This window comes from Leptodactylus fuscus, chromosome 7, assembly GCF_031893055.1.
Source record: "Leptodactylus fuscus isolate aLepFus1 chromosome 7, aLepFus1.hap2, whole genome shotgun sequence".
NCBI lineage: Eukaryota > Metazoa > Chordata > Amphibia > Anura > Leptodactylidae > Leptodactylus > Leptodactylus fuscus.
Genome location: NC_134271.1, coordinates 113,151,533 through 113,165,136, shown reverse-complemented (window position 1 = coordinate 113,165,136; position 13,604 = coordinate 113,151,533). Strand labels below are relative to the sequence as shown.

The 13,604-nt window shown below is 42.3% G+C and overlaps 1 protein-coding gene across 2 annotated transcripts in view; it reads left to right on the top strand.

Annotated features, from left to right (window-relative positions):
• The window catches only part of RGS6 (regulator of G protein signaling 6), a 329,404-nt gene that overhangs the window by 164,245 nt on the left and 151,555 nt on the right, over positions 1 to 13,604 (top strand). For both annotated transcript variants that reach the window (XM_075282891.1, XM_075282890.1), the window contains exon 3: positions 7,992 to 8,091. In XM_075282891.1, the coding sequence (XP_075138992.1) occupies positions 7,992 to 8,091 (100 nt within the window). The remainder of the gene's footprint in view (positions 1 to 7,991; positions 8,092 to 13,604) is intronic.

Here is a 13,604-nt window from a genome sequence, read left to right as displayed (position 1 = left end):
ACGTGTCATGAGAGGTGACAGGTTCTTTTTAAGCTTTATAATACTGAGAGCCACATTCAGAAGCACAACACAGTTCACATTTCTGTCTGCTGGTTCCTTGTCAAATTGTACTCGGCTTCAGGTCATGCGGGGACTTGCGGTTCTTCTATAGTGCATTAATTTGAGAGCTGGTTTCAATAGTGAAAGATCTTATAGAAGTCATTTCTTGGGGAACACATAGGATGCAGCTATACAGGGAATCTACCAATAATCGTTGCATGTCATTGTCAGTGTACCAAAAAATAGAGTAGTATTGTGTTAGCCAGAAAAATTCTTGTGATATATTCATTTTTTGTCAAAAAAGTATGAGCCTTCACACGGAGTATACGCTCCGCTCATTCTGAATGTAAACTCATTCAGAATGAGCGGCATTAAAACAGATCCCATTGATTTCTATGGGTGCCGGCATATGCGCGCTAACCATTGAAATCAATGGAAGGCTTTTTTAACTATTGCTTTCAATGTGATATGCGCGTATGCCAGCACCCATAGAAAGCAATGGGATCTGTTTTAACGCCGCTCATTCTGAACGAGTTTACGTTGTTTTTTTTTTTAAGCCAAAGCCAAGAATGGCTACAAAACGCTTTGAAAATACATAAGAAGTTCTTATACTTGTACCTTCAGCTCAATCCACTCCAGGATTTGGCTCCAAAAACCGCAATAAAATCTGCTACAAAAAGGCTGCATTTTGACAACGTGGGGAGCCTTAGGCTAAGGCCCCACGGGCCATAAACGCAGCTCTAAAGCGCTGAGGGAAGAACCACGGTGTGAACACATTGTGATTCTTCCTGCAGCGCTTTGAAGAGAAAGTTCAGAGTTTTCCTCCGCGGACATTCTCTTATCGCTGTGTTTTACAGTACTTGCAGAGTGGATGCAAATCCCATCCCCCCCTTGCGGAAAAAATTGCAGCGTGGACACGCTGTGATTTCCAAAACCATTGCGGTTTTGAAAATCTCAGCATGTCAATTATATCTACGGAAACGCCGGTGGCTTCCCCGTAGACATAACAGAAAGTCAGCGGAGGAAAACTCTGTGAACTTTCTATTCAAAGCTCTGCGGGAAGAACCGCGATGCGTTTACGCCACGGTTGTTCCTGCAGCGCTTTAGCGCTGCGTTTCCGGCCCGTGGGACTTTAGCCTAAATGCTTCCTATAAATCTCCCATTATTTCAGTAAAAAAAAAAAGCAACAAAATCTGCAACTAAAAAAACTGCGAACTCTCTGTCTAAAGTGTCCCGGAAAAACGGTGCATTGCTGGCACGGTTTTTCCCACAGCACAGAACTAATTTGCATATGACGAAAAACAGATTTTTAACCGAACGGGGGGACGAGGAAGACATCTAAAGGTAGGAGAAGAAAAGTCTTTCTTAAGGCTATTCCGCCGTGTTAGAAAAAAAAAGTTTTTAATGATAGAATCCCTTTAAGGAAAAAACAAACATAGTGGGTAAAATAGCATGCATGACAGGGCTAAGTACTAGCATGGGCTAACGTGTTATTCATATTGCAGGCTGAACCCTGTAAAAACACCGCCATCCTAAAAATAAGTAAAAACAACTCACAAAATGGCAAAACAGCTATTTTTTTTATGTTTTTCATTCCATTATATAAACCACAGAATCATGTGTTTAAAAATGCCAACTTATGTCGCAAGACACGATGCAACCTTGATACAAAAATAGAAAAGATATGACTCTTAGCAGATGGGGATAAAAAAAAGCAATAAATGCAGCTTCCTGAAGGACAATATGGGCCACGGTGTTATGGGGTTAATGGAATCTCAGAATACAGCCATTCTGCGTAATTGGGCTGCGATGTACTTATGACGATGGTTGTACAATATGTTTTTCCTCACTGGTGACACGGATTCCCCCACCTCTATGCTTTTGTTGTTTACTATTTTTGGAGATTTCCTTTCATGAATATAAAGTGATTATCATGACTCATTACACATAATGCGGCAGAGTTTATCTTTATTGGAAGGTTCTTTTTATGAGCAATAAAATGTCGGTGCCTATCAGAAAAAAGTGTTTTGATGCCCAGGAAAGATGCTAAAGTAGCAAAATTCTTGATGTCTTCAGTATTCTGACCCTAATTTCAAAGGCACCGCATGTGCTCTGATGAATTATAAATTTCTTCACAAAGCCGGGATCTTGGATGCTTTCATTTCCCAGCAGTGTCATCTGAACATAGTGAAATTAATTTTAAAAGACAACTCTGCTCTACCACCTGCGCTTCCTTACATGGGTAATGGCTTTTTTGTCCTACTGTTCTGTATTTCTTTTCTTTCATTTTCTTTCAGGTAGTACTACGTTTGTATCTGCTATATTCAACTGTATGTACAAAATAATGTGTCTGTATATCACAGGTGCTTTTCACATGTCCTATTTATTAGGGTTTGTGGACTGTCCCAGGCAATGTACCCCATGAAAATAGAGGGATGCTAAGAACAAGCCTCATTCCCCAGTAGGCGAAAGTGCTAACAGTTCTACCCACGTGTCAGTCATTGATTTCATGAAAGTGAGTTTTTTTGGACTGGAATTTGAAGCTGAGGCGGCCTCAAGTTCTGGTCCAAAAAACGGCTTGCTGCAACTGGATGCTGGTGCAGTGCACCGGCATCCAGTCGCGGCATTCCGCTCCGGATTAGGCCCAAATGAATCCGCCTGAAGAAATGGCAGGTTGCTTCTTTTTTCCACGACCGGCTCCCATTGATTTCAATGGGAGGTCGTTTTTGAGCTGGATTCTGACGTGGATTCTGTGTCAAAATCTGGCCCAAAAAAACCCAAGTGAATCCAGCCATAAATTCATATGATGGGAATAAACCTCAAAATTTCATCTGTCATCCCATTCACTATTGGTGCACCCCTTGGAAACAACTGTGTGAAAGGTCAATGTGCTATCTGGGTTTCTCCCAGTTAGCACACCGACCGATTCATTTCTGTGGGCCCATACACATTACCGTGAATTACATGGTTGTCAAGACCTTGTTTTGTTTAATAAAAGTTTGTGTGGTTCTGTTGGGTTTTGATCCAGTGGTCTGGTGTCTTATGGTGGTTTCCTTGCTGTTAGGCCATCTGCTTGGGCGTTTACAATCAGCCTTTTGAGTATACCTGAGGTTCTGAGGTTCATTTCCATTATCCTATGGGATTATCCTGGGGCCTTTATTAGGAGGAGGGCTGGCTTCACCAGTTGCCGGTTTTCATGATTATCACCTAGAACTCTTGGCTCAGGGAGGAATATTGTTTGATAGGTTTGCAACTGACTAGGAAGTGGTGTGAGTGTTGCCTTATGTGTGAGTCTGGTTTGTCCCTCCACACTTCAACTCTACCCTGTCCTTCAGTTCTGTGTGCCTGACACTATCTGGTTGTTTGTGAGGTTCTCGGCTCCAGTTTGTTTTGTCCAGACTTGTGTTAACCCTTTCCTCACCTCTCCACTGTTCCTTTCCTCATTCTCTTGTTACGTGTTGTGTTGTGCTGCATGTCTGTTGTCCAGCACATCCCATCCTGTTTGTTGTCTGCAGCTGCACCTTGGTTTCTGTAGGGGTGACCAACTTAGAATTCCCATTCCCTAGCTCTCTGGTAGCTCTTGCCCTATCTGTCGGCTAGGCCTTCGTGTTAGAGAGCCAGGAGTTGTCAGGGCCAAGGCTAGCTTGGGAACAGCTGACCACCACCCACAGGCAGGGCCTAGCTAGCCGCTGTAGTGTCAGGGATAGTCTCCTTCCCCTGTTTCCTTTAGCGCTGCAGTCTGCAGTCCAGATTCTGGGCCTGGACATAGACACGAACGTAACAATGGTCCCGTGTGCGGGCTGGCAGTCCAGGCTGAAAAATATCAAACAGGTCCTACCCCTGCCCGATTTTGCATCCGTGCTTCCGCAGCTCCTATTCAATGAATGAATGGATGGAGCTGCGGAAGTATATCCGGTGCACGGGCTGCACACGGATCATATCTGCGTGCTGCCCATACGCTGGCCGTTCTGTTCATTGACAGCCGGCAGTAACCACATGGTCGTGTGCAACCAGGCTTAAAGGACCAATATAATGAAAGCAGGGATTACCTAACTTAAAGGCAATGGCCTATTTTTAAATCAAGTTTTTATGTTATTCACTTTTTCAGGATGTTTGATTTTACTTTATTTTTCATTTTCCATATCACTATTTTTAAAAATAAGTACAATTCCCTTAAATTTTTGCTCAGACCAATAAACCTAACAATAAGGCTGACACTTTCCAATGCTTTAGGGCTTCTATTTTGAAATAGTCACCTCATTTATATCACATACAGAACTGCAATAGAAGATAACACCTTTATACACAACACTGCTGAGCCAGTATTGCATCCTCTACTGACAATAGATGACATCAGATAAAAAATAGAAAACAAAAACAGATTAGAAAAAAATATTTAACCGTCTGGTTTTAATAAGCAAGTTAAAAAAAATGATAACCTCGATTAATGTAACTGGCTGACAAAATATATGGATCTGATGATACATCTATTAAAAAAAAAAAAAAAAAGAAACAGCTGTTAGGGAAGTGCCAGACAGCAGTTTCCCAGTACTGTAGATGAACCCTGGAGGAAGGGGCACAAGAGACAGTGAGCCCTGGTCTGAAACTCCCCACTGTCCCTTCCTGCTTTCCGGTCCTATCCTAGGTAATAGTCGACAACTGGACGACAAAACCCTTCCTAAATACGTGACACACAAAACACAGACAAGACAAACAACAACAAGGGAGGTCAGCTAGCCAGGGGTCAGTAACAGTTTAGCAATGCAGTGTCAAAATCGATATCCAAAAGAGTAGTCAACAGGGAAAGCCAGAGGTCAAGAATCAGAATACACAAATAAACAGCAAGAGAAAAAGCCAGCACGCACAAGGCAATAGCAAGCATAAATGTGAATGTGAGCCAAGCATAAATAGGAAGGATGAACCCGCCCTGGACCTGATAGGAAGGCCAGCTGTCAATCACAGGGCAAGACCAAATTTAACCATTAGAGGAGCAGAGGGAAATGAAGGTGAAAGCTGATGAGCCATGTTCACACAGTGCAACCAAAAACTCTAAGCAAGGAATCAAACTGCACATGCCTCGTGCACTGCAGCACGCGAGCAGAGGGTGGCGCAGTGACCCGAGCAGGCAGAGACGTTACAACAGCTGAAACATTGTACGGGGTTGTATTGTTTCTGGAGTAAAATAGCTGTGTTTTTCTAATCTCATTTGGCATTTTTTTATATTTATAATAGTTAACATGGCTGAGAAGATGACTCTGAAATTTTGTTCTTGAGATCTGAAGTTTTCCGATAACTGATTGACATGCTCTGAAAATCTTTCCTCAATAAACCTTCATATGCTATGCATTATAGAGTCTGTATAAATAGTGCCGAGAGATGCAGTCTGCACAGAGCATTGCAGAAATGTGAATACCGACTTCCTGGAAGACTTTCTCATCTGGTAAAGCAGCACGGAGTAAATGATTTTCCAATTTACAATAATCCTGTATTTTATATAGCATAACCACTCCCAAGTGGCTTCTTCCAGATGCCTACTCAAGGGTCATAGTCAATTCATCTCTCTTTGCAAAGATGGTTGCATAGATCTTACTATTGCACTCACGAGGGACAGCTCACTCTGTAGGCTTTCATACTGATTTTCTTTGTTAGCTGTTCATGTGCTTTGAATATCAAAGATCAATCTAGATAGAAAGTGTCTGCTATGCATATTTTTAAGGTCAGTAAACATATAAGGGATAAGCTGTCCATCATTTTACTTATAGGGGTTAACAAAGACCCAAAAGTGATGACCATTCCATACATTAGTTCATTAATTTGAGACTGATGGAGGTGTCTCATCGGTATATAAGCCCCAAAACACACTACCTCCCCCCCAGTCTTATGTGGCCGATGCCTCAACAGCATGATGGGACTCTCACTATATTAAGTTTGCTGATATGGCTGGCTTGTGTGTACTGTATATAACTCTTTTGTGTAATAAGCTGTGTAATTGTTCCATGGATTCAGGCTTTCCACATCTACATCGGCTGATTGATAGTTTTTCATGTAACGTGTACATGGGAAGCTGTCAGAGTTTGCAGAGTTTTTTGTTTTTTCTTTGGAAGTTTGAGTAGAAAATAAAGCATTAGTAGATTAACATTAGATCTGCAAATACAGGATGTTTGTATAACAGGAGTGTTTTACACGATACCTTACATCACTGGAAGTCATTGCAAGCATATGATCAATGCCCTGTAAATGTATTGAATCTTGCTCCTCTTATTAGGCTGCTTTCTTCTCCCTTTCCTTCCCTAGTCAGTCTCTTAAAGAGGACCTTTCACCACTTTTGGGCACAGGCAGTGTTATATACTGCCAGAAAGCTGACAGTGCGCTGAATTCAGCGCACTGTCAGCTTTCTGGCAGTATATAACACTGCATGTGCCCAGATATGGTGAAAGGTCCTCTTTAAGCATGTGTTCTTTGATAAGCAATATCTGTACAATTTACCTTAAAGAGGACCTTTCATGGTCCGGGGCACAGGCAGTTCTATATACTGCTGGAAAACTGACAGTGCGCTGAATTCAGCTCACTATTGGCTTTCCCGATCTGTGCCCCAGGTAAAGAGCTATCAGTCCCGGTACCATAGCTCTTTATAGTCAGAAGGGCGTTCCTGACTAAGCAGCGCCTATCACGCTGTGCTGTGTGAGCGGGGAGGAACTCCCTCTCTCTCTGCTCACAGTGCTCGTCCATAGATGAGTATTATCAGGAGGGGAGGGGGCTTTTCTCCCCGCTCACACAGCACAGCGCGATAGGCGCTGCTCTGGAGAAGGACGTTCTTGACAGACTATCAGGAACGCCCTTCTGACTGTAAAGAGCTATGGTAACGGGACCGATAGCTCTTTATCCAGGGCACAGATCGGGAAAGCCGACAGTGCACTAAATTCAACGCAGTCAGCTTTCCAGCAGTATTTTATTATTATTATTATTATTATTATTTATTTATATAGCACCATTAATTCCATGGTGCTTTACATTTGGGGGTTACATACAATACACAAAATATACAGGTAGATATAATACTAACAATGACCGACTGGCACAGTGGGGTAGAGGGCCCTGCCCGCGAGGGCTTACAATCTATGAGGGAAGGGGGGTAGAGACAGAAGGAGAGGGGGAGACTGTACCGATGGCGGTGCGGTGATAGTGTTATTGGAGGTTGTAGGCCTTCCTGAATAGGTGAGTCTTCAGGGCCTTCTTGAAGCCTGTGATTGCGGGGATCAGTCTTATGTGTCGTGGTAAGGAGTTCCAGAGTACGGGGGATGCACAAAGTATAGTAAGTTTAGTATATAGAACTGCCTGTGCCCCAAACCATAAAAATCATGAGATATTGGTCACCGTTATAGCTGGAGCTTTGTGCTCATCTGGTTGCTGCATCAAGTAAACTCAGCCTAAGGTTTCGGACCTAAAAATATTAATTTAGGGGGCGTTCACACTACCGTTGGTGTCCGTTCAGCAGTGTCCATGGCTATTGTACATACAAGATTTTAGCAACGGACCCTAGCTGATCCGTATGCAATTTCCATTCATTTGAATGGGATTTTATCTTTTGTCCTTTAGTGTCCGTGTTTGTTTTTTCAAGCAGACAAACAAATCCTACATGCAGGACTTTTCGACCCATTTGAAAAAATGGACAGTAAGTGTCCGTTATTTTTTAACATTGAAGTCTATGGGCAATGGACATATAACAGACAGTAACTGATAGCCATCACTTACTGTCGGTTTGTGTCCATTATGCTAGGTGCCCGTTTTTTTTGTTTTGTTTTGTTTTTTTATTAAAAAGATACCTTCTGAGCAGACACCAATGGTAGTGAGAACCCTACCTAAGCTAAAATAACTGAGTAATAAATCCAAAGTGACTGACATTACTTTTCTGATCAGCTATAGTGACAAAACATATCCTTTCTTTGTTACAGATTGAAGATATCATCACCAGGATGCAAGACGATAAAGCTGGTGGAGTCCCTATACGAACAGTCAAAAGCTTCCTGTCTAAGATCCCCAGTGTGGTTACAGGTGAATTACACTCAATTAGCCTCATTCTAGAAATAATCCACTTAACCAATTTCATCTCTGTGTAAACGATGATACCTAGAATGAGAAATCTGGTACCCATTCTGGCTCGTGAGTTAGCATAGTCATTTCCAATGAGAGGGGAAGGCAACAGAAACAGCTTTGTGTTTAATGTTTTTTTAGTAGAGATTGCGCTTGTTGAGGCCACCTCCTCATTAGAGATGGGAACAAGAACCGCCATGGAGAAAAACATTTGTATTGAAACTTATTTTTTACTTTTTTATTATTTAAGAAAAATGACCTTTCCACTTTCCATTTCTAAAGGTCAAAAATATTGTGACAAAGGGGGCCACACGGTGGCTCAGTGGTTAGCACTGCAGCCTTGCAGCGCTGAAGTCCTGGTGTTCAAATCCCGCTAAGGGCATAAAACCATCTGCAAGGAGTTTGTATGTTCTCCCCGTGTTTGCATGGATTTCCATCCCATATTCCAAAGACATGCTGATAAGGAAAAATGTACATTGTGAGCTCTATGTGGGGCTCACAATCTACATTAAAAAAAATATATATATTGTGACAAGTGCTGTGCGCAGACAAATTTCCTTGCTTCTTACAGACCAATGTGAACATATTTACAGTTATAGGAATTCAATAAATATATATTTTTTTAATTAGAAGATCTTTACTGCTTCAGTCTGACCATATCTGTCAGTCATTTATAAAACAGTCAGAGTTGGAGCAGGAATTGATCGGTGAAAATATCCATAAATCGGAATGCATGGTTTGGCCTACAGACTCCACAGCTCTAACCCCTCGTTTACATCTGCATTTGGTAATCTGTTCGGGGAGTCCGCATGGGGACCACACCCCCACCCCCACCCCCCCGAACGGAATACCAAACGCATTGGCAAGCGGTGTGCAGTGAAAGCACACGGACCCATAGACTATAATGGGGTCCGGGTGCTCTCCGCACGGTGTCCGCACAGAACATGCGGACAGAGATACTTTGTGATCTACTGTCATGTCCACTTGATTCGTGCGAGCAGCGTGCAGAACTAGAATTATAGTCTATGGGGTCCGTGTGCTTTCACTGCACACCGCTTGGCAACACATTTGGTATTCCGTCCGGGGGGTCCCCATGTGGACTCCTCGAACAGATTACCAAACGCAGATGTGAACGAGGGGTAAGACTTGCAGACTGTATATGGAAGATCCCTTTAAAATAACAGTTTCCTTGTTTGTGCACACTTTTACAGCAGAGATGTTATCAGTAAGACTGAGTGATTGCTATACAGGGCATGGTTACAGGGTCTTATTGTCTTATTGTGTGCGCCTTCGCCTTTTCATTCAGCATAAGTGAGCAGGTGGTAACCTATGAGACAGAACGCTATCACAGCAGACATACAGAGGGTGGATATCTTATCATTTGTGGTACTGCTGTTACAGTATGTAGCTTCAGTAGATTAATGTGTATGTTCGGGTTTATCATTCTTGTAAAATGCTTGCAATGTACTATTGGTACGGTATGTATTGCTCTATATTCCTAGGGGAGTAAATTCTAATTTACAGCTATTCATGTAGCGTAGGTTTACCTCCCACGTTGGCACATTGCTTTATCAATCCAAATAGACCACAGGCTTCCCTAATATAGCCTGTAGTTTCCTGAGAAGCTGTAAGGAAAGCCATGATTAATTTCAGATCTCCAGAAAAGCTGTAGTATGTAAATAGCGACCAGCCGTATAACACTACGTATCATCTACAGCGGCTGCTGCATTGGCAATCTAATATTACATTGCAGTCACTTATATGAATAGCTGTCAATGAAGTGCAACCTTTATTACATACAGTATATTGTCCCTGCCTGTCAGTTTGGAAAACACTGATTCTTTGCAGTTTTGCTTTTTTTTCGTTTTTTTTTCTTTGCAGTTTTCTATCAGGGCTCAGAAACGTGGATCCCTGGTATTCGATCCACTTTATGACTTCTAAAAGTCATAGCCAATATGGAAAAGGTGATCCAGCCCTCTCAGTGATTGCTAAAGCCCTAGAAGTGGCTACTGGTTTTCTTTTACTTACTTCCCACGTTCCATAACTTTTCCGTTTTGTCGACAGAGCTGCATGTCATCCATATAATGTATAATGAAACCATAAAACAAATTTATTTGTGGGATGGAATGGGAAAAGAACACAATTCTATTCTAGCTGTTGCTTTCATCAGGACTGTAGAACAGAGTCAGGGCCAGTTTTGGGTGGAGTCCGACAAAAGTTACTGACTGGCTTTAAATTATAAAGATCAGTTATTTCAAATGATATTATAAAATTGTGATAATGTATAATAAATTAGATGCATAATTTGTTGCATATTTACTTTTATACAAAGCCAATCACTAGTTTTTTGAGAATTAGAATAGTTTATTGCTGTGTCTGTCTGAATATGGCATATCGGCCATTTATAAGTGAGTCAGAGTCGGGGCAGGAGTAGGCTTTAAGCTATAGAAAATAGTCATAGGCTTGGTTCACATCTGTGTTCGGGAATTCCGTTCCCCTCTCTGTATGAAAAATGCATAGAGAAAAGCGCTGCAGGCAGCGCCTTTCTCTCCACATTTTGTATGCAGAAACTACAAGGACCTCATTATAGTTTATGGAATCCACAGGTTTCTTAATAACCGCTTTTTTATGCAGATTAGGTTTAGATTTTATGCAGTTAGGTCCATTTGGGGACCCTTGAACGGAAATACATGCGCAGATGTGAATCAAGCCTAAGTTGGTGATTTGACCTACCGACTCTACAGCCCTAGTTTTATTGGTACTTTACCCATAATACTTCTATATTTTAATATTTTTTGATTGCAGCAGTACTAATGGATTTCTTTATTTTTTATTTTTTTATTTTTTTTTATATGTAAAATGGGGATGTGAGTATGTTTAACTCTTTAATTTCTTTATATTTTATATAAAGGAGAATTTAATGTGTAACTTATTACAATATCAAAAGGGCTAAAGAGTAATACTACAATGGCTGGCCTAACAGTACTTTCAATTTCCCAGGCTGCCATCAGGGGCACTTCTGCCACGAGGCAAGTTGAGCCTCTTGTCTCAGATGGCGCTACCTTGTGCTAGCGCTCTCTTATGTATTTTTAAATTCATTTGGTTTTGATACCACAGTTATATCTTTTCATATTGATTTTGGTGTTGTATATATGTGATGAGCTTGATTTAGCATGTGGGGGGCACCATTCACTTTTTGACACAGGCAGCAGATAGGCTACATGCAGTCCTGACTGCTCTAACAACCAACCAGTGCTCTTTGATCTTGTCATGGGAGGGGGGGAGGTCAATTGAGGTTTCAAGAGAGCCCCCTCCTTCTAACTAATTTCTCAGCTGATGTGGTTGCTATTGACTGTGGTATCTGAGGCGTTGAATGTCCATGATTGGACTTATCTCCAACAATGGACAAAGTCAGCAGGTGCCAGTTGTGTCCCCGGCAGATACTCATGCGTGGTGGATGTTGCCAAAGAAGTAATATACACTCACCGGCCACTTTATTAGGTACACCATGCTAGTAACGGGTTGGACCTCCTTTTGTCTTCAGAACTGCCTCAATTCTTCGTGGCATAGATTCAACAAGGTGCTGGAAGCATTCCTCAGAGATTTTGGTCCATATTGACATGATGGCATCACACAGTTGCCGCAGATTTGTCGGCTGCACATCCATGATGCGAATCTCCCGTTCCACCACATCCCAAAGATGCTCTATTGGATTGAGATCTGGTGACTGTGGAGGCCATTGGAGTACAGTGAACTCATTGTCATGTTCAAGAAACCAGTCTGAGATGATTCCAGCTTTATGACATGGCGCATTATCCTGCTGAAAGTAGCCATCAGATGTTGGGTACATTGTGGTCATAAAGGGATGGACATGGTCAGCAACAATACTCAGGTAGGCTTTGGCGTTGCAACGATGCTCAATTGGTACCAAGGGGCCCAAAGAGTGCCAAGAAAATATTCCCCACACCATGACACCAGCACCACCAGCCTGAACCGTTGATACAAGGCAGGATGGATCCATGCTTTCATGTTGTTGACGCCAAATTCTGACCCTACCATCCGAATGTCGCAGCAGAAATCGAGACTCATCAGACCAGGCAACATTTTTCCAATCTTCAATTGTCCAATTTCGATGAGCTTGTGCAAATTGTAGCCTCAGTTTCCTGTTCTTAGCTGAAAGGAGTGGCACCCGGTGTGGTCTTCTGCTGCTGTAGCCCATCTGCCTCAAAGTTCGACGTACTGTGCGTTCAGAGATGCTCTTCTGGCTACCTTGGTTGTAACGGGTGGCTATTTGAGTCACTGTTGCCTTTCTATCAGCTCGAGCCAGTCTGGCCATTCTCCTCTGACCTCTGGCATCAACAACGCATTTCTGCCCACAGAACTGCCGCTCACTGGATGTTTTTTCTTTTTCGGACCATTCTCTGTAAACCCTAGAGATGGTTGTGCGTGAAAATCCCAGTAGATCAGCAGTTTCTGAAATACTCAGACCAGCCCTTCTGGCACCAACAACCATGCCACGTTCAAAGGCACTCAAATCACCTTTCTTCCCCATACTGATGCTCGGTTTGAACTGCAGGAGATTGTCTTGACCATGTCTACATGCCTAAATGCACTGAGTTGCCGCCATGTGATTGGCTGATTAGAAATTAAGTGTTAACGAGCAGTTGGACAGGTGTACCTAATAAAGTGGCCGGTGAGTGTATAACTCTGTATACCACAAAAGTGAATCTAATGGTTTGAAGGGATCGTCCAAAAACTATTTTTTGAATGTAAAATGAATAAACTAAATTAATCTAATTTAATTTCCTACACTGCACAGATGGTCTTATTTTAGTCTAGGTGCTGGAGGTGGAGCTACTTCTGTAAGCCGTGATATTTCGACACGGAGATCTTCCTCCCCCTCTCTGTGTGTCAGTGACATGATGAAAGGGCACACAGCTTACCCCTTCTTACACTTCAGCAGCGCAGGGTGGGGGAGGAAGCTCTTTGCCTGTGTTGGAATGTCACAGCTTACAAAAGAAGATGCACTTCTGCAACCAGGCGGACATGAACTGAAATTGGACCATCTGTGCAGTTTAGATAATTGAAGCATGTTGGTTCATTTATTTTACATTTGGAAACCATATTTAGCTTTTTGTGGCTTCAGAGAATTCCTATAGATTCTGAGCATCCTTATAACCTAATTGTTTAGATTCTTCAATTCAGAACAACCAGTGAACTAGGATGATAGGAATAGGAACATCACACTGGCCGAGGCTGCCAGGGTATTCAGTGAAATTGCTAATCTTTTATTGATTTTTCCTTGTTCCCCTGTTAATCATCCATAAATGATTAACAATGTAAGTGAAGACACCGGCAGCCTGGCTGGTCTCGCATAATGTTCTTTCACCCTTGTAAAGTGTAGAGGGAGTCTGTCAGGTCCAATATACCTCTGGAAAATCAGGTCCGCAACTCAGTGGACTTGGAGACTAATA